Source organism: Branchiostoma floridae, chromosome 5, assembly GCF_000003815.2.
Source record: "Branchiostoma floridae strain S238N-H82 chromosome 5, Bfl_VNyyK, whole genome shotgun sequence".
Classification (NCBI taxonomy): Eukaryota; Metazoa; Chordata; class Leptocardii; order Amphioxiformes; family Branchiostomatidae; genus Branchiostoma; species Branchiostoma floridae.
The window spans coordinates 20,585,408-20,612,849 of NC_049983.1; the positions used below are offsets into that span (position 1 = coordinate 20,585,408).

Here is a 27,442-nt window from a genome sequence, read left to right on the forward strand (position 1 = left end):
GCATTTTCTCTTGAGGCTTTTAATGGCACATTTTGTATAACAGATTTTCACCAGGTTCTCTAACATTTATTTCTGTGAAAATATACTAATAATCGTCAACTTGACCCTGTTAACCTCTCAGATAATTTACTGCACATTTTTGATTCCAAATGTCCAGGTAATTGACAGCAAAATAGATGATATCTTAACGAAGGCCATTATGCCACTATATACTTATCAAGGCTATCAGAGTATGTCAAATTGGTTCATCTTGGAAACCAATCACCTCAGAAAATATGAAATTACCAAGCTGAGTTTTGTCGCAGTGCATTTGACAATCTAAACCATCCATTTTAAAAGAAAGATACTCAAACAAATACATGTAGTCATCACAATATGACGCTACTGATTTAGCCCTTGTCATGATTTAACAGTGATGAATAACCAGTCAATACAGCACAAGTCTAACCAACCTAGGAACAAAAAGAGTAGCTCGTCTTGATCTACATGTTGCATTAAAATCATATGACTTGTACTATAATGGCATCACCTTACCCAAACTTTAACCCTTCATTGTTACCTCAAAGGACACTTGAGACGGACATTCCTGTAGAAATTCTTATCAACATATATCTGACAAAATATTGGAATAGATTGTACTGTCTGCACAATTACGTGTAATTACAATTATCAAGATGAAACAAGAATTCAATTTCACTGCAATAGTTAAGTAAGGAGTTTTTCTTAAAGCTCCTTGGTGTAATGGCCAGAGTTTCTATTGTGTCTTCATATAACATTCATTGTCATACAAAATCTCACTGAATAATCTTAGGTGCAACATTCACAGTTGTTGGCATCATGTTTGGTTGAAGTAGAAATAGTGATCTTTTGGAATGATTCATTGTTAAATAGCTTGATTATCTTATTCATGGCAGACTGTGGAGTACTAGTAGGGAGCTGTCATTTCTCGAAAAGAACAAAGGCACAAATAAGTAGTCATACTATTAGTGCAATTTTGCCTCTTTCTTCCATGGCAAATTCTATGAAATAGACATACTCATTCTGTATCAGGTGTCCATTGGAATGAAATTAGAAGAAAGCGGACTCATAGATAAGTCTTTGTTACCTCCTGGATGGAGGTTTACTTGTGACAGGGCAAGTGTTTCTGGTTGTTTGTGTGATGTATGACTCAAGATCCTTTTGGCAGATTTGCATGAATTTCAATATGTGGACAGTTAGTTACTGAGGTCCCAAGGAAACATGGTGGTTTTGGATCCCTTAGCATTTTCAGGTACAGAAAAATTACAGACCAACGTCCCCTTCCTGAAGGTATTGTGGTATAGCCCATGGACAGCCCAATGAATGCCCCCCTATGGTTGTACACCATGCTTATGGGAGGGAGATAAATCAGGAACGATTAAAAAGAAGGCAAAGACCACAAACATCTGTGATGGCTATGACTATGTCATTTACAAATATTTCAGATATTCAAGATCTTTGATTCTTGTTTCTTTTCGGAGGGACAATGTGCTTTGGCAGTTATCCCTTTCCAAACCAAATGACAACTCCCTCTAGCACTTTGCTATCAGACTACAAGGCAATAGTCTGAAAAATGTTCATATCATGACCAATATTGGCACTACTTGTCTTAATACCAAATGTGTGATATGAAAACGTGTATATCAGTTCATTTGGCAAGGCCCTGTTCCTTTGATGACAGCTAAAGGATACTGGAATGATGAATTTACTGTGAGGCACTAATGACCTTAAAGTTACACTAGGCACTGTTGACGTAATATCCTGGTATATCCTTATGTTCTGCCACCTTAAAAGATATACTAAGAGGTATTTTCTCCCCTCTCTTATACATGTATAAAAGCAAACATGTCTGAAAATAGAGTATCAATGATTGAGAAGTAGAGGCAAGTATCAGTTCTCTGTCTGCTAGCAGGTGGAGATGCATAAAATCCTAGTACGGAGCAGCACAGCAACATTACTGTAATACAACCAACATAAACCAAAACAGAACCTTAACACACATAGAACTGCTCATTCAAACTGTGATATAAGTTTTCTCTAGTAATAGTCAGAGATACAAATGTAATGATGGCAAAGCATCAGCCCCTTAAATATAGAAAAATAATAACAGTAACTGTGTCATTCTATCATAGTATCTGAACAAAAGTCCAGTACTTCACCAAGCCCTAGCTACATGTAGAGGTAGATGTACCTACATGTAAAGCTTGTGACTTTTCAAACTTTTAGACTGTTGCAGTCTCAAACCATTGCTTCAACATGCAACTCAATAAATATGTCAATCAGCTATTAACCAGTAGCCTGACTAACTCAAGCTGCTAGCAGCCCTTCCACAGGTCAGGCCCCTACACCTCTAAGTCAGGAGAATTGGGAACATCCTAATCCTGTTAATTTATATTGTCAGACTGTCTGTTTCCATAGTAACAGGAAATCCTGAGCTCCTATTGGACTGATTTTCATAGTGATAAAGAATCCTGAGCTCCCATTGGTGACTCTAGGAAAGGGAATGGTTCACTTGAGATAGAGGTGAATGGACACGAGGAGAGGAGGCACAATCAGCCCCTGACAGCTAGAGATTGTTAAACACAGGTCATTTAACCAGTACATGTAAAATCTCATAGATTTAAATATATGGCAAAATGTCAGACAGTGATGGCAGTGGAGTATGTCTTGTAACTGCTATGTGTTCAGCCCCATAAAACTGTCCAGTTGATGTTGATATTGACTCTGGAGTGGCAGCAGGTACCGTCTTTCTATTGGGATCTTGTGACACTGTGGAAAAAAAAGGACAAACTATATGAAAATGGCTATACTTTGGAAATAATTGTACATATTGTACATATTATTGTGTAACACATATGCAACATCAGCACATGTACTTAAATCTTAAATGTCCTGCCATTTTTGGCTCTTAAGAGTCATTCATAGCCCTTACAAGGTTACAATTCTACGACTTCCTGGTGTAAACATAGAATGTGTTCTACAATGAAATTTACTTAATACCAGAATCAAACTGACTCTGCTTAAATAACTTGACACTTTTGTACTGTTTAGCATTTGTAATTGCACTCCCACATTTTGTTGTCACTTGGGTATATTTTAACTTACATTTGTCCCATTCATGCTCAGAGCATCCACCACCGACAGTTGCTCTTCAACCTTTGACCTCTTTGGTTGGGACAGCCCCTCCCACTCCCAGGGTGACCTGCGGAACGTCTTGTCGACCCTGAGCAGGTGTCCCTCAGTGGTGAACAGGTAACGTCGAGCATGCTGGTTCACGTGGTTGTCCTTGTCAAACAACTGCAAACATTGCACAAAATAGTACTGGTATGTAGTAAACAAAGCATTTTTTCTGAAGAAAACGTACAATCCACTACAAACTGAGACTTGGTAGATGTACCCTTCACGGTGTACCACGAGGTTAAAAAGCTACCCTTGACATGGCTATACATAGCTATAGATAAGCTCTAAGTAACACATTTTGCTTTCATTAAGGTTGCACTTCAATCACTGGCTGACAGGTGACACTTTTAATTGCAACCCTTTCCCATAAAGAACTACCTTATACAAAGTTGCTTGCATTTGGGAGGATAGAGGACTTTTCTTCCATTCAATACCCTTAATTGAGTTCTTTGATATTTAAGTCTCACATTTAGTGTAATATTGAAGTAGCAGGGGTAAGGAAAAGGACCTTACCAAATACAGATATTTGCAAGTCTCACTGAGAAAGAAGCTCTCCATGCGGTCTTCCTGAGTCTTGTTGATCACACAGTGTAGTGTTGCATAGCCACATCTGCAAAAATGACAGCTAACAACGTCAATATCTCAGAACATGAGGCAGCTTCTATTCAAGAAAGTACATTCTGGTAGTCTATTTAAGTGTCAAAATATGTCAAAATTTTTCACATGTTGCAAATATGTAACATAGAATGGTCGCAAAAAATTTAAGAAATTGTACATATGCAAATTGAAAAGGAATCTCAGCACATTGGCAACATAATTGTATTTCTTACTTTGCCTTGGCATGTTGCTCTAAGCTTTTCAAGATGTCTGTCCCCACATGCAGGTAGAAGGGGTTCTTGGTGGCCTGGGGAAATAATGTGATTGTTATTCAAGACAGGTGAATCAAAGAAAACTCTCACATAGCATACATACATGTCAAACCATTTTTATCTTACAGAACAACACTGAATACCAATTTGGGCTCATCCTTCTTTTTAAGAATCAACAGTCCATCAGCCAGTATGTTTTCTGGAACTGGATCAAATTAGATTTCAGCACGTAGTGTAGAGTGTTCTGGCTGCATCTCTGAGGGTTGTTAAACTGTGCTTGCCCCTCACCTGATACAGTAAGTATGTTGACTCCACCAGTTCAGGTCGCAGTGGGTAGAAACGGACATCAGGTGCCTTCAGATGCCAGTTGAACCTCTCCGGCAGTGCCCCGTAGCGCCGCCAGATGGCGTAGTACACAGCATGGTGGCAGATCGCCTCCTCTATGTCTCCATTCAGAACCTACAAGTACAGAGACACAACAGTGATTCCATCACCCTGTAATGTCACAGGACAGACCAAGTCTGGAAACTGTTACATCCCAGAAGTTCCTACGTTCTGATGTAGAGCCCAATTTAGAACACATTACCCTCCTAGTAGCATCCAGCAAATACCCTTAGGGGAGATTAAGGAAGATGGCATCAAATTGCAAAATGGCATGAAAATAGAAATATGTGTGGAAGATTTAAAAAAAAAAAGGTACAGTGGGGATGCAAAACTGTCATCTTGCAGCTTCCATTTGTTTCTGCAGAAAAATACTGTATATTTACTCTAATAACAGGATTGCAAACTTTTTCGAAGTCCCTAGTTCCAATGAAGTGTTTGGACAAGAACATTTTACAGAGGAGCTCTGGTATTCGGGAGCACAGATAGCCTAAGTGAGACCACAGGTTTGTACCTGCCTGCACATCACTTCCCAGACTGGACGGCATTACTCTTCATCACATCTTCAGCTCAGCAGATTAGCCATGATACAAACCACCTGTCCTGCAGGCTTCCCAGTCCAGGTTCTGTACTACAATCTTTTCCAGTACTCCTCTAGAATGCCTATGATGTATAAATCATACCAGCATACTAAGTTCTTTATCCAGTAAGATGGACCGGCTTGTGACTTTCTTGAAAGACAGCCAATGTTCTTGTTCTGTACTGCACCTTTCTTACCCCATGTAGTACTCTATTATAATGGCTATAAATAATATAAATATGCATGATGCATACCAGTACATTTGTATATCACATTCATTCCCAACATTTCAAGATAGAGACTTTGTTTATAGTGTCCACATTGGTTTATCCGCTGTCCTTGGGGAACATTTATTTCACTACTTTCTGAACCACCAGCCAAATGCTTACACAACACTGTCTAAATCTGCATTACTGAATGATACTGTGTAGCTTTAATGAGGATAATCAATTGGCTTGGTATGTGAAATAAGGTGATATTAAGGCTCATTAGCAGAAAATCAGGTTAGATGACAGTGTGGGCCTGATTGTGATAATTGCAAAGATAGTCTAATAATGATACAGCAAAACTTAATCTTATGGGATTTTAGAAGGTAATTTCAGAACTGTAAAATGAAATAAGAAAAGTAGCTGAATAATCTGGCTATTTGAGACTAAAAAGTTACTACAATCTTACATCCAGTCTTAAATAAAAGTCCAGATACATGTATTAGGACAAATCTTAGTGTACTTCTTTGATACTGGGATCATGGTTGACATTTGTGACCAATGAATGATGATGATGAATAAAACTGTTACAAGGTATCCTGGAATTTTTTCTGCTTTTTTTTTTTACTATAAACCACACTGTAAAAGAAGATAATTCTTCACAATGTGTGTTTAACATTGCAGCTATTACCACCAGGAATATTAGAGGCCAGTCCTTGCCAACAATAGTAACAACCTCATTAGAATAAGGCGAGCCTGCAGAATGCAACCCACACCAAACAACACCAGCTCCAAAGATAATGGGTTAGCCCTTCATGACAAGCATGCTAAAATACAGATACCTGTACAGACTTAGTGGCCATGGTGTTAGTGGTGTGGAGACATGAATGTATTTTTGATACGACATGCAAGTCTACTATAGTATTTTTGTTGAAATTGATACCACATCACGTTACATGTCATCTTTGACATGCATAGTAGGAAACTAAGCACTCTTGTATCCCAAGATCAATAGTAGCTTATCTAAAACAGGACCAGGTATCAGGGGTTACGATCTGGTCCCTAAATCTGGCCCAGGAATTTGCGTTGATCTGACACTTACCACGTACTTGGTGCCAATGTTCTTTGTTTACGTATCCCCAGAAGGCATTCAAAATATTTGATTTGGGGTTAACCCGACAAAATCGCTGAGCTTCTCCCCGAGATCGGGAATGGAGCCACCCTGTACTAGTTCCAAAGCTGCTGGGAGAACGAGTACACAAACAAGGTGCTATGTTCTATATCAGAAACGCTTCAGCTGTCAAGGAGATACAAATATCATGTCAAGGGTAAAAGGTCATCTGGGCACTACAAGGACCCGCAGCAATTCCGTTCAAGTTAAATACAGTCCAGTCATCAGGACTTGCTGGGGTTCTATATCTGTTCTGTTCTAAACTGAGGGCAAACAGCCTTCTTGTAGTGCCCTTTGGCCCACAAAATAGCTCTGAAACCTGTCAACATATCTTTTGATAGCAGGAATAATACACACAGATACCGGTATACCAATACTGTTCTGAGGTATTTTTTCTTGGTGTGGTCAAACTCAGACAAAAGCATGATACTTTTTTGTTAGCTAGTATGTTCTGTTATACCAGAGATGTTTATCCTGTTTACCTTTATAGTTACTTCTTCACCAAGCTCTTCATTCAATGTTGAGTTCTGAAATAATATGTCCCTTTCCACCTTAGCTTTAAAACGGCCTTGACCACCAGCAGGCTATGCACAATTGCACACCTCGGCTGCGGTAATCGTATATGGGTAATTCAGCATGCTTAAGTTGAATCCTTTCCGGACAATTAAATGTAGTGGACTATCTGCTTGTTGAAAACTTAACCATCCTTTGTGACACCAACCTTGAGTGACGTCTGCAAACAGCTGAGTTGTCTCAAGCAATTAACATTACAATTTTACACTTGTGTACTCTTAAACTAGCGTCTGCCTGTATATAAAGTTCATGGACACACTGCTACAGTACAGGCTATTGGAGGAAAGTCAGCCAGAGGAGGTTGGCAAATGTGAATTGTGACCTTTTACATTTGCAAGTAGCTTACATTTTCTTTATGAATGATATAAGAGACCAGGGACCCAGTGATTGCATTCCTCCCTCCCAAGATACCTTTCTACGATTTGTTTCCTCCATATTCACTAAATAAAACATGATTAATGCACACTTTTTCCTGGAACATCATAATTCACTACTAAATATGTCAACTTTTCTGTCCTTAAAGAGTTAACAATCATTTTCCAGTACACTACCTCCCTGGCATTGATGCCTCCAGGTTTCAGGTGCTGACCAGTGAAATTTTCCAGTCAAATTACAATCCTGTTATACAGCTAATTTCGCTTTGCATTAACAGGTGAGAGCTCATTTTTCATTACATAATCGGCACAACTTGGACAAAGCTTGGGGAAGACAATCCAATTAACTTCAAAGTCTCCATTACAAACATCCAGAGGAGACCTTGGGCGGAGTATTTACCTGAAGCCCCGCCCAGAAGGCCTGCAGGGAGTCCACCCAGGTGGAGGCCAGCGAGCCGTCCCCGATGTTCACGTTAACGTACATGGGAGGATTCCCCTGGCCGCTATTACACCTGTCTCGGCTGGGGAGGAAGATGACAAGACACAGATTTAGCGTGGAAGTTCATCTGTGTTGGCAGAAATCATTCAGAGACAAAGTAGCTGCTTCAAACTGTAATTTCCAAAACAAAAGTTGGACTTAGCCAAGCTTCCTTGCCAACACTCCTGACAATTATCCACGATATTGTCTTTGCAGTACATTCAACAAGAACATTATGGGTACACAAAATTTAGCTCATCTGTGCAGATAGAAAAAATAATAATTTTGGTGAGCATGAAGAATATGCCATAACAGGTTCTAATAATCCACTATAACAAGAAAAATTCTAAAGCATGCAATAAATCACCAGGCAGTTGGTGCATGCCTCAAGTTTGTTTTTAGGCTAGTAGGACATTAAACAAATGAATCTTGTGTGCCTTCAATGACCAGATGGAAAAATAAAGGCAATTCCCACCCTTTCCTGAGGTTCTCCTTGACGCTGGTGTAGATCTCCCGAAACATTTTCAGGTCCTCAGGATCCCCATACATGATGTAGCCCTGGTGGAACAACACAAGGAACATATTGTAGAGTTGATACACAAAGTTTTTGGTTGCTTTTTTTAGACTTTTTTAAAACAAAGCATGGTACAGTCAACAGAATACACAAACTGATACTGAAATGTATAAACCAGCAGCAACTTCTTTAACTCAAGAGCACAACATTCTACAAATCATATTTTAATTTGTAAAACAAAAGTGCCATGCCCAGAATGGCCTCACCTTGAACAGGTATTCATAGAAAGAGTCTGACCCCGCCCCCAGCCCTGCCCAAGGACCCATCCACTCTCCGGTCTGGATGTTTATAGTGTTCCCTGAAACAATAAGCCTCCATGTAATCTACTGTGATCACACAGAAATGCCAGACATTTTATAGGATCATTTCAGTTCAAAACAAGTGTTGGTAGATATGAGAGAATGACACTTTATATAGTGAGAACAAGCAATCAGCGCCATGGGAATCAACCAGATTAATGTTGGGTTTAATCTAATTTCAATTGTATGAAATGATAAGTTCAGTTCGTGCGTGATTCCGTGAAATCTTTACCTGAAAATTCCTACATGTCACAGCAAATAAAAGGACAAGGGAACTCAGCAGACATACAACAAAATCTTTACTCATATTTTTGCTTATGTTGAACTAAGCTTTATAAGAAAAGGAACAGAATACACAAATGAGAAAAGGACATATAAAACTTGTTCCTTATTTAACAATTACATGATGGTATTTTTCTGTTGATAGCTCTCTTATCAGTTTGAAAAAACAACAACACTATTCCCACATACTCCAACACACATGCTAGAAACACAAAGAACCTCGCCCACCTACAAGTCCAGTGGAGGCATGTCTGTACCTCCACAGCGCCTTGACTGCTCTCCTGGCGATACTCTCGTACGTGGGATCGCCGACTAGCCGACTGAGCATGCCGAACTCCAGCAGCAGGGAGCCAGCCCCTGCCGTACACGTGTCGTTACGGGGGTTCGATGGAAGACCATGTTTCAAATTTACCTGCAAGGTAAAGACAAAAAATTATCCTAACTTGGGATGATAATCATCAGCAATATCCTGCATTTGGGATTGATGCTTGGGTGGTTGATTATAAAAGTTGGCTTGTAAACCAGTTTATGTTACACTGCGTACTTTGGTGTTTTTTTTTTTTTACAGCAAATTGAGGGCCAAAGCCAAGTTTACATTTAAGGCCCTACTGCAGTAAAAGCTAAAAATAAAACTTGTGTAATTTGGTCCTGATATCATAGTATTAGTGCTGCATTCAACATCATATCATGGATGGATTTAGCCAAGCTCCCAATGGAAACTGGGAGTATCATATGACAGTAGCAGCTGATTTTCACATTGTGCGTGTTCCAAGTGATGGCAGTGCTTAGCAAGTTCAGTCAGTGCTCACGTGCCATCCTCATCATCTGTGCTGTGTGAAATTTGATTACTTTAACCTTTCCATAGATAGGGATCTGTGTTATTTCATTTCATGTAGAGTGCCCTCGTGATCTCTTGGTGATACATTGTATGCCTGTCACAATGTGCGTAGACTGGATTCATCGTGCTAGAGGGGTGAAAGTACAAATATAATTGTACCGGCTTTAAGCGGGAAACATGCACGAGCTGTTGACCTGAAAAAAAGGATTTCAGCGCATACTTTAACCCATATATTATACTTAGGTTATTCTCTATTCTCTATGTCAGGGCGCCAAGAAGACATCTGTCTCTCACTAATTTTACAACATGCATAAAGAAATGCTAATCCCACTTTACTAGCTGTGACCATTACATTGTATATTGATATACATGACCAGGATTTCATCAAGGATGCCATTAAACAGGATTTTTAAACATTGACAAATGTTATGATGTTGTTGCAATTGCAGGTAAATGATATACATTTCTGAATTCAAATTAACTGTCTATTAACGATGGGGCTTGGCTTTAAACACAGGGTGCATCAAACCTTTTCAAGGTGAATACAAGGTCACACAAAACTCCCTCTAGGCCATGTCCAAGCAGATGTGAAGGACAATTTTCTAGTGATTGTTTATTACAGCCACAGTTGGGGGTCTGTGTCACTCAAGGAAAGCAAACAAGTTCAGCAGTAATACAGGGGGGATTGGGGTAAGATAACATGCCTCCTCTCATGTGTAGTTGTTACTGCTGTACTTTATTATACTGTAGTACTAGAGGGTTGACTTGTTCTTGCTGGTGGTTTTGTAATCGAGGTCATTGCATTGTAACTTCTTACATGCATTGTATCCATTGGGAGTTTGGCAAAACTAGGCTGTAGTATGTTTTCAATATCTTTAGGGCATACCCTTACAACATCACCAATGATGCAATACACCAAGAATATATGACAGTTCCACATTTCTGCCTGACAGACTTGTATTGTCCTGCCAGTTTTTGTGGCGCCAAAGTGGTGACATGCAGGTTTCAGAATGACAGACCAACAGATAAATCACTTCATTATGGCCCATAGGTTACCAGTCATTATCCGCACCTGCGATTATGTACAAAGAGAGCCGGTGTGACGCCTTTAAAACCCAACGGGCAGCTTCCTTTGCCTTCATTGAACGACTCAATCAATAAGGTGTATCAGCAAAGTTTCAAATCTTTTACAAGCTTAATAATACCCGTGTCAAATTTCATGCACACCTTTTCAGTTGTTTACAACAGAGCTTCACAAAATTGCTTGCTTGCAAATGCACGAAAAAAGAAGTTGTACTTGTGTATACCTCTTTATGAGGGTAAATCAAAAGATAGCATCTTCTACCAGATATTTTGGACTGTAGAATCAATTAGACCTAATGCACCTTTGCTCATCCAAGATATGCTTCACTGATCACACTGATTTAAATAAGTTAGTGGTAAATACTTCACATAGCTTGTTGCCATTTCTGTTCAGGACATCCGATCTTTCCGTAATTCAATTAGGACTCAGCATGTAGCATTCATCATTGCTAGATTTGAGCATTGTTGTCCAGGACTCAAATCCAAAACTTATGTCAGTTAGCAGATACATGTGCATTTCTCTTGTTCGGGCTGTACTCAGTATAGATGGAAGTAATCAGTAAGCTCATCTTATTGCAAGTTTTTTCAGCTCCAGTGAAAGGCTGAGCAATTGTAACTTTTGCCTCAAACTTCTACATTTCATATACAGGTGCACCTATGCGTATCCTCAAAAATGCACTTTATTCACTAGTAATCAACCTCTTTGACATTTATTTAGATTTGCTATATACAAGTCTCCAGGGGCCTTACCTGATTAATTGTGTGGCATGGCCAGATCTTAATACCACATCGCAGTGCTCACATTGACTGGCCTATGTGGTCACTGTGATGTTGCAGCAAGACAAGGCCCTCTTCTGGGCAACAAATTACATGTACATGTACTATCACATACACACCTTAAAACTTGTGACTTATACTTTTGGCTACTGCAGGTGTACTGCAATTTTCTAGGTGTCACGAAAAAAGTTGTCATGAAAGTTTCAACATGTACAGTATGCAGTCCTATTATGATAAATGCAGCATCACTGAGACCACAAGTTGAAGACTGAAGTGCCGGTGGAGAGTTGCGCTGGTCCAGGCAGAAGGTCCTTGAAGTGAAGTGCACTGGTCCTGCTGACAACACAAAATGGCCCTACTAACTACACAAACCCGTAGGGACATTCTGATGTTGTCTGCATGACCAGGCAAGGTGTCATCGTCACATCTCACCATCCTTAAAGGTCAATCTTTTTCCCAACTATTACATCATTCATAAATGTTCAAAGTGCACAGCAAACAATTGAACTCTCACTGTGATATTGAGTTTGTTCTAGAGATAGGGTAGGTACAGGAGACTTGGTCACCTGGACTAATTGTAAACAAAAATAGCCACTTCTTCGAACTTGTCTTTGCATATTTTGCAATTGTACCAGTAATAAATCAATGTCAAATAGCAAACCATAATTGCAATGCCTTGTGGCACAGGTTGGACTGCATGCTGTGAAGAACAAAAACGCTACTGTTGTGTTACAAGCTAGAGCTTGAGTTCTGTCACCTCCCTTTATTCATGCAGTAATAATCGTTATTCCTACAAACCTAAGAGTTCAAACCACATCAAAATAGTTCCTACCTGCTTACCAACATTACACACACTGTTTAGACTAGCAAACTCACAGGTGGAATTAAGAATGGTTATCTGAGAAAGTATCTATACATGTACATGTACATAAGTCTAATGGTATCTCTCCCCTCTGTTCCAACAGTTTTCTGTAGGTGACCCTTTTTGGCCTGCTTTACACCAAACATCGCAGGCATGACATGAAGGAGAGGTGTACAAACAAGGGGGGACACTTACACATGTACCTGTATGTATGTCATTGAGCAGGTTACTACACTAGATTCACATCTTTTGAGCTCCCTATTTTTGTGTGTGTACATTTGAATTATGAAACAAATTGTTAACTGAAGAAAATATCAAAGTAAGTATGCAACTTACTGGTCAAGAATGTATGTCAAAAAGGAGTTACTCAAGCAACTGGATATGATTTTGAAAACTGTCAGACATTTCAGATAGCATCCACTATCTTTCATCAGTTGCTTGAGTAAATGCTCTTTGGCACATCTTATCACCTGGATGTCTTCATTGATGGTCAATAATGTATCTTTGAAATTGAATGATCCTTATTGCAGATAACACAAGACTGTTACAGTCTTGTACAGTCAAATTTTACAAAAATTATGGCTAATCGTCATACAAAACACATTTGAAAGAAAACATTACATATCTATGAAGCTATTTACTTGAAAAATTGACCTACCTTTTTGAAATGAAACTTTCCGTTGCAAAGATACTAGCGGGCACAGAGGCGGTAAAATCGAGCCTGTTACTCTACACTATGTAAGTAAAGCCCTGCGTGCTCCATACTGACTTACACAGAGATATGCTGGCTTATGTGTTTAAGGGGCGTGGTGCCTCATTATGCTGCTGACCGGTGGCATCAAGTGACACTTCAAACCGAGAATAAAACATAACCTGCCGTCATCACTTCACAAAGTAAAGGGAAGTCAGTCTGACAAATGTTTCAGTTAAAACAACTTCTGTCGTAGTGCCTTAGTGCATACATGTATGTGACAATAGCATGATGTGGCAGTCATGCTGAGGTATGGCAAAACTTCTTGCCAAAGGCAGTGGCTCGAACTAGGGCAAGGTTCTGAATGTGACAGGTGATAGCCAGTTTCAGGTATCTGCTTTGGGCAAACACCATGTTGTGTATCTAAGGGGTGAGTCTTTTGGAATGAAAGAGCCTTTCTTCTGTGGCATACATACATGTTCCATATTCCTGTAGGATGCACACTGTAACACAGTTATACAATGTACCACTATGAAAGTCCTTTATTGTTTTATCAAAGTAACCAATGTTTGTTCAATTTAAGTCAAACATGCTATTTTTGATGCATCGTCTTGTAAAAAATTTTCAGGTGGTTTAAAAAGATATCTTAAATGTTGACATAAAGCCCTTAAAAATCAATGCAGCAGCTCTTCATAACTACTGCTAAATATTGTAATTAAGTTCTTTTGGAAACTTTAAGTCCCATCTGAGGAGATGTACGTGACCAGCCTCCTTCAGGACAATCAGCGGGCACTTAGCACAGAAACAATGGTAGGTTCTTCAGCGACTGTCAATCACCAAACTAGTTCTACAGGTCCAACTGAAATGATTGCATCATTTGCATGGGTCACAGAATGTCAACAATCATCATAAAATCATCAGCTTTTAATCCTGAGCAAGCTCTTAAAAACCATCTAATGTCAGAACCACCTAATGTCAGAAATTAAGGTTGTGCAGAAATCTGGAAAGGCAGGAAGAAAATGCATGGAAATGAAGTTATGACAGTCATACAGTAACGTTATAGGCTTAAACTCAGACATTCCAATTGAGTGCTCACATGCATTACATACCCGAGGATAGGGAAGACCGGTGGGCGTGTTCTCAAACGCGGGCAGTAACCTCGTCCCGAGGTCGTGCGCCAGCTCCAGTAGATCGTTCTCGTACCCGTCGGGCTGCAGGTCCCCGAACGGCTGCAGGGGGTCCGTGATAATGAGGTGGGCTGACAGGAGAGCGCCCAACACCCTGGGGAGATAATCGGCAATAGCGCAACAATGAAGCAGTGTTCTGGACAAGTCAGACTACCTGTCATATGTGCTTCTTTCTACTTGCATAGGCTCCTTATTAGGGAACATTTGTCTACTTGACCAGTACACAAATTCTACCAGTTACCCATCAATTCAAGTACATTAGAATAACAAATCACTGGTGACTGGTGGACTTCAAGATCTCTATCTCCCAAGTAGCAGGAATATTTTCATTCTTGCAAACCAACCATCTGTCTGTTGATTATTTAACCCAGTCTAAAAACCATTACACCACTTTGGAAGTGGTATTACAGGTACCGCCACATATATTGGCATAGATACTGGGATGGTTTTCTAGTAAACAGCAGATTACAGTCAGACAAAAACTTCAACCATCTGAAGCACTGGGATGTGTAAATGGACACCAAAAATTCTTTCCTCTGTTATTCCCAATCCACCTACATGTAGTTCCCCCATTATCTTCTCTCCATACAGCAAACTTTGGAACCTGGTAAGAACTGTTAACAAGCTACCAAATCCTTGTTTAGAATAAGATAGTGCGGACAAATATAACTTGACATGGCATCACCACAACTGAGGCATCCACCCTCCCTCTAAAGGACGACACTTAAACAACTTCCGCTCAACCCGCGCAGGTAAGGCTGTTAATGCAGGGGTGCAAATGAGGGCAGCACAAACAATGGTAGGAATGCTAATTTATAACCCATAAGGATACCAAACAAGCACTGGCGTGACACAAACATGGTCCATGTAAAACTGCACACACCACGCCATGTGCAACTGCTAAAACATAACAAGAATACTTCCAGTCCAACTGTTGGCAAAATTTCACACCAGCTTTAATACCAAACAGTCAAACAACCATAGATCACAACAGTCCTTCCACAAATCAAGACTTACAACTACCACAAACCAAGGGGGTACTATGAAATTGCTCGAACTAGCATTAAAAAAACAATCCTCCCTGACACCTAGTATCAAGACCACGACAGTTAAGCAATAATTACAAAGCTTGACAAGGTGGGTGTACCTGCTCCATGGTAAGGTTTACATGAGGTCCACCCATCTGTGATCCTACCCTGTGCTGTACCATGCTGAAGTGAGGCGCCCTGCCTACCTGTCCCAGCACTAATCCCTGCCACATTTGCATATCATTCTGGCTGGGGGCCACACGTGGGACAGGGGGATCCACTCACACAGCATACCTGCACAGTCCAATCTGTGTTTCTGTACCTTGGAACTACATTTGTAACCCCCCAAAAACATCACATGAACAGCTAGGACAATTTCCTCCTCAAAAATAAAGTCAGTTTATCAAACTTTATGGTTTTAACCCCTGGACAAAAGGAGACTTTACATTCCTATTGGGAACACTTGGGAGAGATTACCCATAAATCACCTGCATTCTTATCAGAGTTACCTGGGATCTTAAACAAAGGCACTGCCCTGTGGCCCCAGGTGAGGGGAGAACATTTACTTAAGTGGATAAACTATCCCAATCACAGGGACACTCCCCTCCCTGGATCAACCAATCACACAGATTACTTACTATAAGTATAACAACAAATATACAACTGGCTCTGATACAGTAAGTAACGTCTTAAATAAAGTTTGGAGAAAAGCTTTCTGTGATTCTAATCAAGAAAGTATTCTCATTAGAAAACAGAGGTAGGATAGCCACAAAACAAACATTTTTTGCAGACAACAATTTTGATGTCCACCCTCAAGGTAAAGAGTTCTTCAGGAGACACAAAGTCTGATGACTCTGGCCTTCATTGTGTCAGCAACCTGTTTTACACCATAAATCTTGGTGTAAGCAGCCAGGTAGAAATATGCATGACATATGATACAACCAGAGGTCGAATCGCGCAGATATAGCAGTAGTCGGAAAAATTACACGGGCGCTCTTCCTGGGACATCGTGTAATTTTTCCGACTGCTACTATATCTGCGCGATTCGACCTCTGCTTGGAGAGTAGACGTTTGGGGCTATAATGCTACGACAACATGCCAAAAAGTTCCTGATGGAATTCTTTTCTCCATCATTCTCACAAAGAGAAGACACCACAATTAAGGACACATTGTTGGCTTACGAATATTTTGTCGCTCCACTATGTTTAAATGATTAATTCCGTGTCGTTTGCAGTTATCACTGAATTACAGCGAGATGCCTCCTCTATGTTTGTTCAGTCAGATAGTATAATTACAGCCACAAAATGTGCATTCTCCCCACAGCATGTTAAGAGGTTGATTGTGCAGAAATGGACTCTTAAAATGAACTGCAAGAGTGCTACAGAACATTACAAAAGCGTACCCAGGCCTAGCTAATAAAAAATCAATTGAAAAGAAGTGAGCTATCTTAAGATACTAGATATGATATTGATGTACATCTATTTACCTTTCATGGGGCACTGAATCTTAAAAATGACTTAAAAAACATACATACTGGGCTTAACAAAACAAACAAACTAAATAGACATTGAATTCTAACCACCATGATTCAAAAGTTTGAAATTCTATGCCTGACTAGTATACTTCCAATGTTTGAATAGTTTTAATATATTTGCATACAAGGTATCTATTATACATCAAGGTCAATGAAGACATGTCTGCATAGTGTAGTACACGTGAGGTCTACTACATGTCAACCGTAACTAACACCATGTTACACGTAAAAGCAAACTATTGATACAACTGATTTGATTCAATATTTATCATTGTTGTCAACATATTCAAGAAAGGTACAAGGATGAATGAACAGCATAATTCCAAGAATATCAAGTTGGTAACATGTCTCACTGAGTTATGTGCTTTAACTGCAAATTGTACAAATTTACATTGTACAAGGTGTTCTTGTTCTGATTGACTAACCGAAGAAAAGAATGAAATTCTCTTGACTGGCCTTGCATTTCTGTCCCAAGATGGATAATGTCCATGAATACTTCATATCGTCTATTGTCCCAGGTCCTTATTGTCCATTTTAAGAGTTCAGCTGGCATTCGCTTTGCTTCACAATTTCAGGTATGTGGATCCAAAAGTAAACATATCTCTTGGGAATTTATGATGAAGACCCTTTCTCTGACAGAGACACAAACTTCTCAATCTACAAACCTTCCCATGGTACGCAATGGTAATGACCTGTAATTGCAGTGTTTAGAGCAGCACCATAAATATGATATCGACATATGCAGCATGGATAAGCCATCTGGTTGCAAACTGTGGGGAGTTTACGACAGTTAAAAATGTCATAGCGTGCCCTCCGTGCGTCCCAGGAGACAGTAGACTAGGTCTGGCTGTCACTTTTGGTGTTTCCACTCAATATAATACAGAGTGTAGGTGGATGTAACAGCAGTTTTTCACAGGGTATGGGTAATGTACAAGTGAAGGTATGACTTTGGTTGATTACCATGCATGGATTCAACAATGAAGATAAATACCTGGTTGATAGAGTCACAAAGTGCTATAAAAATGCTACCAAAGTCCTATATCTACTATTACTTTCAAAACTTTCTCATTTCAGAAACTTCTTTGTGCAGGCCTGAAGGACTTTGAATGGTTTAAGGACATGAAATTTTTGCCACATAAATATTATGATAATACCGATACATGTACAGGACTGTCAGAGATAATTTTTTTCTACTGACAGAATTCTTCATCATCATATCAAAGAGTAACAGTGTCCTCATTACCTCAGGAAAATACAATTTTGGCCAATGCAATAACAATCTATCTAATGACACTGACAACTAGTAATACATGTAGTAGCAGTTATTTGCAGCTGCTGATCTAAGGTTCTTTCAATCATATGTTCTCTTTCTGTTTGTTGACTTAAAATTAGCCTGAAGATGTGCAAAAGGGTATTCATGTATGTTATTTACAATAATTCATGAGAACCACAAAAAATGGAATGAACTTGAGAATAACGGTATTGTACATGACAGTCCATACTATAGTAACTACCTATAAGAGGGGAAAAAGCTACCAGGAAGACAGATTCGGGTAATGTACGAGTCATGTCTACATGTCGCTGTGGCGCAAGCGATAACTCAATCCCACTGCTTGGCCACCTCCATCAATCCTAGGGTTGACCCCAACTCAAACTACTCGTGAATGATTTTGAATGGTGCCGTAAAGCCGTCCACCCCATGCATGAGGGAGCTTCAGGTGTCAAAGAACCCAACACACTCATTGAGAAGATTAGGGTGACCCAGTGTGCTTGGCCAGAACTTGAGCTGTAGCAAAGCCACATTGCACTACAGTACTACTGGCTACTTGAAAATGCATTATGCTTCACCTCAACTGAGGATGACTGCTTTTCCTTATTTCTCATGTCATGTAACATGCAGAGGGCATGACCTTTAGAACAGGTGTCATGTTGGCACACACCTGTCCAGCTGGCAGCATGTATCTATAGCTTATTGTCAATACAGCTGACAGGTCTCATGTATTATTCACACGGACACGGCAACTAGTTAACTGTACCCAGCACGGAGGGAGGAAATTATGGTGTCAGCACTCACCATGTTAGACAAATTGCACGACTGACTATAATCCATAATCATAGTCGTCACTTTCAACTAAAAAAATTCACACTTTGTCAGCACAAACAGAGCTCCATAGCTCATGCTTACACATGTACAGTAGGCGTAATGACATTCCAATACATTCTGTCAACTCAATTTTTCCATTTCAACCGCCAGGGCTTTGGCAGTGCTATCTTATGTTAGTTACGAGTACAATGTTGTGTTGTTAAGTGTGTTATCTTCATACACATACATTTTTATGATCACTAATTAAGTGTTTTAGTTCGAGCTGCAGGCGTGATTACAACTGTATATATTGTGCCTCTATATAAACTAGATCACAGATACAAATAGCTGTTTTCAGATAGCTACAACAAATGCCTGAAATGTATGTCAGCGGAAATAAGGCTATCACACTGTAATCTCATGCAGCAGGCAGCAGGTGCAATGGTGAGGTGAAAGAAGCTTTCATAACCACAAGAATGATTATGAACAAGGATGGCACACTTCTGCTACAACCACTGATATGTAGCATGCTGTCTTCTCTGGAGACCAGGTTCAGGCTTGATAAATAATATTTAAACTTAAAGTAACGTTGCAATAATTTTCTCTTTTAGTTTAATGCTACAGCAAAGAATAAAGCATGTACTGTCAAAGCCAGCTTCTTGTTAACTGCAGATAACTTCAAGTTGGTGTAAGTAACCTGTAAGCTCATTTATCACATAGTAGTAGGCAAAATGCTGACAACAAAATACTGCCATATAAGCTAAACCTGGGGCTGTGGGGTGTAAAGCATGAGGCTTCTGGCAAGTTGACATTTGACCCAGCGCGTTGCATGTGCCTGTAGGCAGCGGCAGGAGTGGGTCGGTTCATTTTCTACTCTGCTGGAACTTAATGCACAACTAAACAAAGTGACTTGGGCAGTTAACTGATGTGGAATGGGGTCACCTTTTGGATTAGTGGATATTTTATAAATGTCTTCCTTTGCACATAAAAAAAGCTAGCGCAATCATCCAGAAGAGTAGTGGTAACCTTGTGTGCTTGGCTATAAAAGAGAGCCACAACGAAGGCACATTGCACTATCAGCTATCAAAATAGCATTACATTTCGTCTGAAGCATTACGTACACTTCAAATTTGACTGAGGCAAGAAAGAGAGAGGAAATCAAACTAACATATAATGATCACAAATGAACTCTAGTGCTAAGTGCTAACATGTAATAACCACGACTGCCAGAAAACAGCCACATCATTTTCAGCGGCTAGAATGAAAGAGTCTGGATAATCATACCCCACAGCCTGGTAACATTACAGTCTCCCAAATGTCAGGGCAATAAATAAAGTTGCATGTGAAAGGCCTGGGGAATGAGGCATGATGGAGAACTATTTCTTACCCTATCAGTATCTCAGTACCAACACATTTGTGACAAACAATTTTATTCTGGCATGTTGGTTAATAGATTACCTTACAGCAAAGAAAATTCATGCATATCATGATGTACTAATACTACTAGAATGTTGAGTGTATGTACTGTGTACTAGTATGTGTGTGCGAGGGTGTGCATGCCTGTTTTGACATTGTAAACATTGCTTAAGGTTATGTATCATACAGGTTCCTCTACAAACTTGCTGTAGAGGCTAATGCAGAAGCTCTCTATTTTACGATATATAGAAATATGATTATCAGACTTGATGCAGCTTTCTTGGGACGTACATTTATAGTACATCTCTCTCTTCCTTTCACACAACCTTTACTGCTGCAGTAGATATCTGCTGTAATGATGTGGGTTGCCAGGAGTGTGGTAAATCAACACATATCGGATACATTTGTGGTCCTCCAATACACACTTGCAATTGGATTACAGTAGAAGGTATAACATTTCCCTGCTACCTATTTTCATTAAAAAAAACTAAACAAGATTGTAGGTCGTACTACAGTATAACTCCCTCTCCCTTACCTCCTTTGGTGCAGGACATCTGCATATTGTAGCAGCAGCAGTGCCGCAGCACCCATAAAGATTACTATCTCACATATTGGCTTGTGCGGCAAGTGTTGTTTTGTACCCCAGCTGTTCAGATACATGCAAGGGCTTTCATACGCTTTCTTTTTATGTTCAAAAACTTGCTTGTTTTTCCAATAACTCCAGATCATTTTTTTAGCATCTATCAATAATATCATATTGGATTAACCTGATACATACCACAAGGCCAACTGCCTGCAACAACACGAGCAAAGAGCAAACATGCACTACATAGTATATGGTACTTCAGGACAGCACCTATGCCAGTGTCCAATATGTAATGTAAACTAATACTGCCCACATGTTGGTAATTACCTTATGGTGGCCTCGAACACCTGCACTGTGGTGTTTCTCTCAAACGACACGTTGTCCAGAACCAGCTGAACAGCATGCTTGAACTCGCTCGCATTCCCCATGATCTGTCGCAGCAGAGAGAGACAATTACAGACATCAGTCAGCCTTAACACTTCTTTATATGACATGTACAGCAATGACCTTAAGTAACCCTTGACACTGTAATTGTGCTCATGAGTCGGTTTATCTGAACTTGAATTCAACCTTCAACTTACGTCCTCAGATCAATCAGAAGTGACAGTTACTCAGAGATACTGGTGATTGAGGACAGGTGTATGCTCCTTTTACCTCATCATGCATTATCACATACCAGGGCAGGTCTGGGAGTACTTACTGAGGACTCACAAGGCACAAAATAACTCATCTTTAACTAAAACTTGAAGGCTATTCATTCTATTTTCTGACATAATGCCACATGCAGTGTTTTTGTGTTATTTTCAGCAGAAAGAAGTGATTACAAAGAAGCTCAAGCAAAATTTGAAAAAATCCTGGATGGAATGTTGATAGCATAAACATCAATGGTGCAAAATAGACATAAGAAATATTTTGCATCCTGGTTATAGCACCTTTCACCTATTAAAATTTGAATTGGCCACAATGCTGTCTAACATGAGCTAAACAATATCATTTCATCAGTCTTTTTGTCAGTCATATTTACACTGTATCTACAATCAGTTAATCTGGTTGCAATATATTAGAGTCCTTTGGTGCATAAAAAACAATGAACTTCACTTGAACTTTGTTGCAAATTTATGGGACTGAGAATGATCAATCTGGGATTGCATTGAAAAAAAGAAGTTGCTTCCAAATGACATGTATATTTCACAATTTTCGAGTCGTTATTAAAATTTGTATGACCAAGGATGAAAATTTGTATGACTATGAACAATGAATGATGACTGACTACAGTTGGCATATAGAATGCACAAATCTTTATTATAATGCAGATATCTTGAAAGCATGCTGATCCTGTTAGTTTGGGACATCTCATGCAACATTCCTCTACACATAACAAGACAGGAAGAAGTTGGATAGTCATACGGGATTGGAGCGGTCAGGTCACACTCACAGCTAGTGTGTCCAGCGTGTCCACCAGGGTCAGCGAGTAGTCGCCCAGGACATCATTAATGTTGATATTTGCACTGCAACAGAAAAACTATTACATGGTTTTACTGTCTATAGCATGTCTCTGGTCCAACATCACTAAATCATTTGAACTGACAAGTATAATTTTACACATTGATCATACTGGTATAAAAAGATCTAAAACACAAGCCTGCTCCATATGGGACGGTTTGAAATCTGATAAAGTACTGGAAATCAATACAAGGAACCACCCTGGCACGCCATGCGCTGTACAAGAGCTGCAATAAATCATAACCAGATTTGTCTTCGATCATGTTTCGTTCCGGCTGTCTTTGTCTCACCATGAATAATGGATGAGCATGTTGGCAAGGATCCTACAAGTTTGAAGACGGTGTGTGGGGAGGTGTGGTTGTACCGTTATGTAAATCATCTATAAGCGGGGCGTCTTTTGAAGCAGTTCCATGCCTAACTCCACCGCAAAAACGTACAGGATGTTGGAGTTCCTGTTGAAGTCTGATCTAGGTTTTACTTGAGACTGGAATGCGAGACGGGACAGCTACAGGCGGAGCCGCGTGGCATGTATGGCGGCACTGATAAATCACCCAAGTCATTAGCATGCCATCGCTAGATCTTTCCGCATACATATTTCCCCTATAGCTGTTGTTATAAAACCATACCTCCCGCATCGCAACCACGTGCACTTGATGTTTTGTGTTTGTAAAAGTGCATTACAAAACTTGTGCAAAATGGCCCCCCAAAAAATTGCCGACTTTTTTCAGCACCAATCGGAGCATGCAACCCGGAGCTCCCACTCCCCCTACCGAGTCCCTGCGACCACGATCTTCCCGGGATGTATTTAATTGCCCCGGTCGATATACCTGCTGCCAGCTTCAAGGGCATGACCTGCCCTTGGCCGCAGGGATTGCGATAGGCGTTAACAGAAATCATTGAAAACTCACGGGTTGTCCACATCTGGGCCCCTCCCACTGCAGGCGTGCGGGTTCAGCTCGTCTTTAGGGAAGGCGTATCTCATGTAGTTGTCGTACCCGAAGTAGAACATCTTGCGGGCCTCTTCGCGCATTTCCAGGCGCAGAGAGTCCGGAAAATGTCCATATTTCCGCCCATTGTACGCATCTTCGTCAGTTAGCACATCTCTCCAATCCAAAGCACTGACAGCGAGGGATATGAAGCAAAGAAACCAGAGATACCAGTCCATGATTTTGAAACACCCCAGACCCTCCAACCCCAGCCATGATTCTGTCCCATACCAGCTGGGACGTATCACGCCTGTATTCTGGAGCGGTCATTGAAATAGTTCCGAAGGTCAAAACAATGTACAAGTGACAGTCCATAACACACAAAACATTAAAAAATTATTTGAACAAATAAGACTTTATTTTAGAGTAAAACCAAACACATGTTAAGTTATCGGTTGCAACCTGAATATCGATGCGCAATGATATGGAACGCGAGGAAGTAATGTTGGTGAAAGGTCAGAAGGAATTCAGTGGCTGGCGCCAAAGTTTGGAGGGAGGACATAGTTATTGCAGGGCTCTATCAGTTTTGTCAAGATTTTCTATCTCATCTAGCATACAATGATAGTGTTTAAGTATATATCAACCTTTTAATGATGATAATGATATGGGAGAGCTTTGTGTGTACAAAACAGCTAAACAATCTTCCCATATGCGACTTTCAGGGCCTCCATGCAGCACGTGCTCACGGCTACCTGAACCAATGGTATTCCACAACGTGGATTCCGGCAGGACCGAGCTGTCCTGGTCAGGGGGCGTGGCTGTTAATCTGTGTGGGTTCTGGACACGGCCGTGCGCTGGCGGTGTCCCTTGCTGAGCCAAGGATCAGTGATCTACATATAATTTCCGTTTCCCACCCTTTCATCATTAGGCTTATTAAACTTTTGAAAATATTTTTCATCAACTAGAGTTCCACGACCCCATACCTTCGCCAAATGATCTTAGCTTTATAACTGGTGTATTAATTGTGGCTGTCATTAATCATACATAGAAGTTTGTCATTTACATGAATTATACGGGTTGATTATCTCCTCCACCCAAACAACGGACGTATACAATCTTTGTTCAAGAAGACTGTAGTCACATTTTGTGACAATCTATGCAAATGAGGATTATAATTCTGGTAATAGTTATTTTGCTTGGAATTGAGGTAGCAGGGATTGTCTACGGTTTTGGGGTGAATCGTTGGTAGGTTAAAAACAAGCTGGGGGTAAGTCGGGAGCCAAATTCGGCCATGTGTAACCTAAGCATAATGTTGAATGATGTCCTCCGAATTGAAAAAGGTCACTATATTGAATTAGCTTTTGCTACTGGTTTTATTGATTGTACAGAAGAAATCCTCATTCATTGGAAACTGCTGATTATTGTTTACACAAAGATGACACTTTTTAGTTGAGTTCTATATTTTGACGAAGATGTAACGAGATGATTTTCGTCACAATTTTGCAAATGTCATCATGATATCCATAATGTGTATGTCAAATGCCACAAATGAAATTCCTGGACTCATGGATCTGATGTCAGAGATGGCAATGATACTTTAATTTCATAATCTTGCAAAATGTACAAACAGTTCTTGTTATAAATATTATCAATTTCTCTTCATTTTGACATTTGTTAACAAATATACATCAACATTTGGAATATACTACAATTTCATTATTTGGCAGGAAATTTTACAACAAAGCAACGACTCATCTATGTACATGTATTGTCTAAGGTGCTTATACAGGCAATGGAATGACGATATTGCTACCTTACACAACTTTGGAACACGATGAAGAAGGTGTCGCAGAATGTTAACTAAGTCTTTATAAGGGAGGAGAATCAGGTAGTGGGGAAAATATTGTTCGTTCTGAAATATGAATGGGCTTCTCATATCATTGCATTGCACACTCATTCATGTAAATGTCAATAACAAAAATTATTGATACATAGATATAAAATTTTAACTTTAACACTATGAAATACTGCTCCAATAGTTCAAACCGCAAGAGCGAGTGAAATAGACACCATATCATGATCACTGTAATATGTGTCTTCTACATTTATCTGCACTTTGTACTCAGTCTGCACATACACATGGTCAAGCAGGGATGCATAATCTGTGGTTGGGTGGTGAACATGCTGCGTAAAACCATGTTGTGCCATGAAAGTTACAATACTGTGACAGGGAGACGTGATAAGGTCAACATTAAAGTCTCCTACGACGATTGTAGGTTTTGTCTTGTCAATGGAGGCTAGGAGACTTGTCAGTTGACCCATTAGAAATGGTAACGGCAAATTTGGTGGGCGATATACCGTGACAATGTTGACTTCTGTATGTGCTTTTTTAACAATAACAGCAGTATACTCTAATCTAGCAGCTGCACATCTTAATTCTATTGGAGACACATGGTCACCAGCCATTATCATCACCCCACCCCCTCTTCCTATTGTTGAAAGCCTGTCAGTTCTGAAGCATTTTGTCCAAGGCAGCCTTACGTCAACTCCTGAATAATCTGAGCAATGCGTACCTTCTTGGTCATGTCTTAAAAATGTTTCCACAAAACAGAAAACCTCATGTTTGAGAGCTGAATGGTGAGCTTTGAAATCTTTCAGATGCTGTTCAAATGACCGTATATTTAAGTAACCAATGGTAAGAACAGTGTCAGCACTAGGGGGTGAATAGTTAATTTGCTCATTTTGTACATTTGTTTGCCGAAGACGAGTCATTTCATCTTTGACAGCTGAATTTACACGAATTGCATTCTGATCAAATCCAAGAAGGTACAAATTGCTCAGCTTCTTCACACGACTCAAGCCAACATAAGCCTGCCCTGGCATAAAGCGCCCTCTACCTTGCATGCTCATGACAACCTTGTCTAATGTTCGACCTTGAACTTTGTGGATAGTGCATCCCCATGCCAATGTCAGCGGAAACTGAGTCCGCTCTCCCAATACTGAGCGACCTTTTCCAACTGGGAATTGTGCAGTATGTCTTTTGATTGGTACCGCATGAGGAAACTTCTGCTTGAATTGACTGTTTGCAATGGCTTGTCTACCTACATTGTCACTGTCAAATCTAACAACAATAGTTTGAATGTCTTCTCCCAATTTGTCGATTCCAATGACGGTACCGAGGACTCCATTGGAAAGGCCATCTGCTACATCGATGTTGACCGTCACCATCACTCTGGCTCCCACAATCACATGCACATACTCTCTAAGATTACCGGTCTCGGATGGTTTTTTTGGAAAGGCGATGTTGACAAGTCCTGTTTGAACATCCTTTCTCCTGTCAATGGCCTTGATATGGAAGATGTCCGTTGTGGACCTAGCCAACTGAGCTTCATTGTGGTCATCAACGTCTTGGTTTGTCTTGAAAATATGTAGAGCATCCACTGGGTAATCGGCATCGTCCTTGTCAATGACCCGTGTGCGGAGTAAATCCATATCTTCTTCTGTACAGTCACCTGTGCGTACCCTCTGTAGGAGATCAGCGAACACCTTGTCACTCCTTTGTCTTACTGTCTCTGTCAGTTCTAACATCTCAATCTTCTCCTGCCATAATGAGCCGTGCAATCTTGCATAGCTGCAAATAAAGAAAAAGTGTTGAGAGGGAATTAGTTATGGGACAATGAGCAAGTCATTCCACAAGTTTGGAGTACTGTAAATGCAGAAACTTTCGCGGTGGATTAATGTTCGCAGTTTTCGCTGTGGCTGCTTCACCGCGAATTTAAAACCACCGCGAACATTTATCCATAACAGTAAGAGACTACAGTGCATGGTGCCACCGCGAAATTAAAACCACTGCGAAAAGTCTATTTTCCCGCTACCGCGAAAATAAAATCTCCGCGGAACTAAATGCATTTACAGTCTACTCACCGATCTGAAGGGTCAGCAA

At 40.1% G+C, this 27,442-nt stretch overlaps 1 protein-coding gene across 4 annotated transcripts; it reads right to left on the bottom strand.

Moving 5' to 3' along the window:
- LOC118415987 (ER degradation-enhancing alpha-mannosidase-like protein 1) lies at positions 1-23,800 on the bottom strand. 4 transcript variants are annotated; one of them, XM_035820996.1, is made up of 13 exons: positions 23,482-23,800; positions 22,506-22,578; positions 21,398-21,501; positions 14,346-14,517; positions 9,214-9,397; positions 8,611-8,702; positions 8,306-8,388; positions 7,753-7,873; positions 4,356-4,526; positions 4,029-4,102; positions 3,712-3,808; positions 3,124-3,315; positions 1-2,787 (listed from the first exon to the last, which is right to left on the bottom strand). In XM_035820996.1, the coding sequence occupies exons 1-13, from the start codon at positions 23,736-23,738 to the stop codon at positions 2,695-2,697; spliced, it is 1,713 nt and encodes a 570-aa protein (XP_035676889.1). In that variant the 5' UTR covers positions 23,739-23,800; the 3' UTR covers positions 1-2,694. The 4 variants fall into 4 exon arrangements, with proteins under 4 accessions (XP_035676889.1, XP_035676888.1, XP_035676890.1 ...); XM_035820995.1 differs by having other exon boundaries at positions 22,500-22,578; XM_035820997.1 differs by having other exon boundaries at positions 22,478-22,578; positions 23,482-23,757.
- Between the last annotated feature and the right edge of the window lie 3,642 nt (positions 23,801-27,442).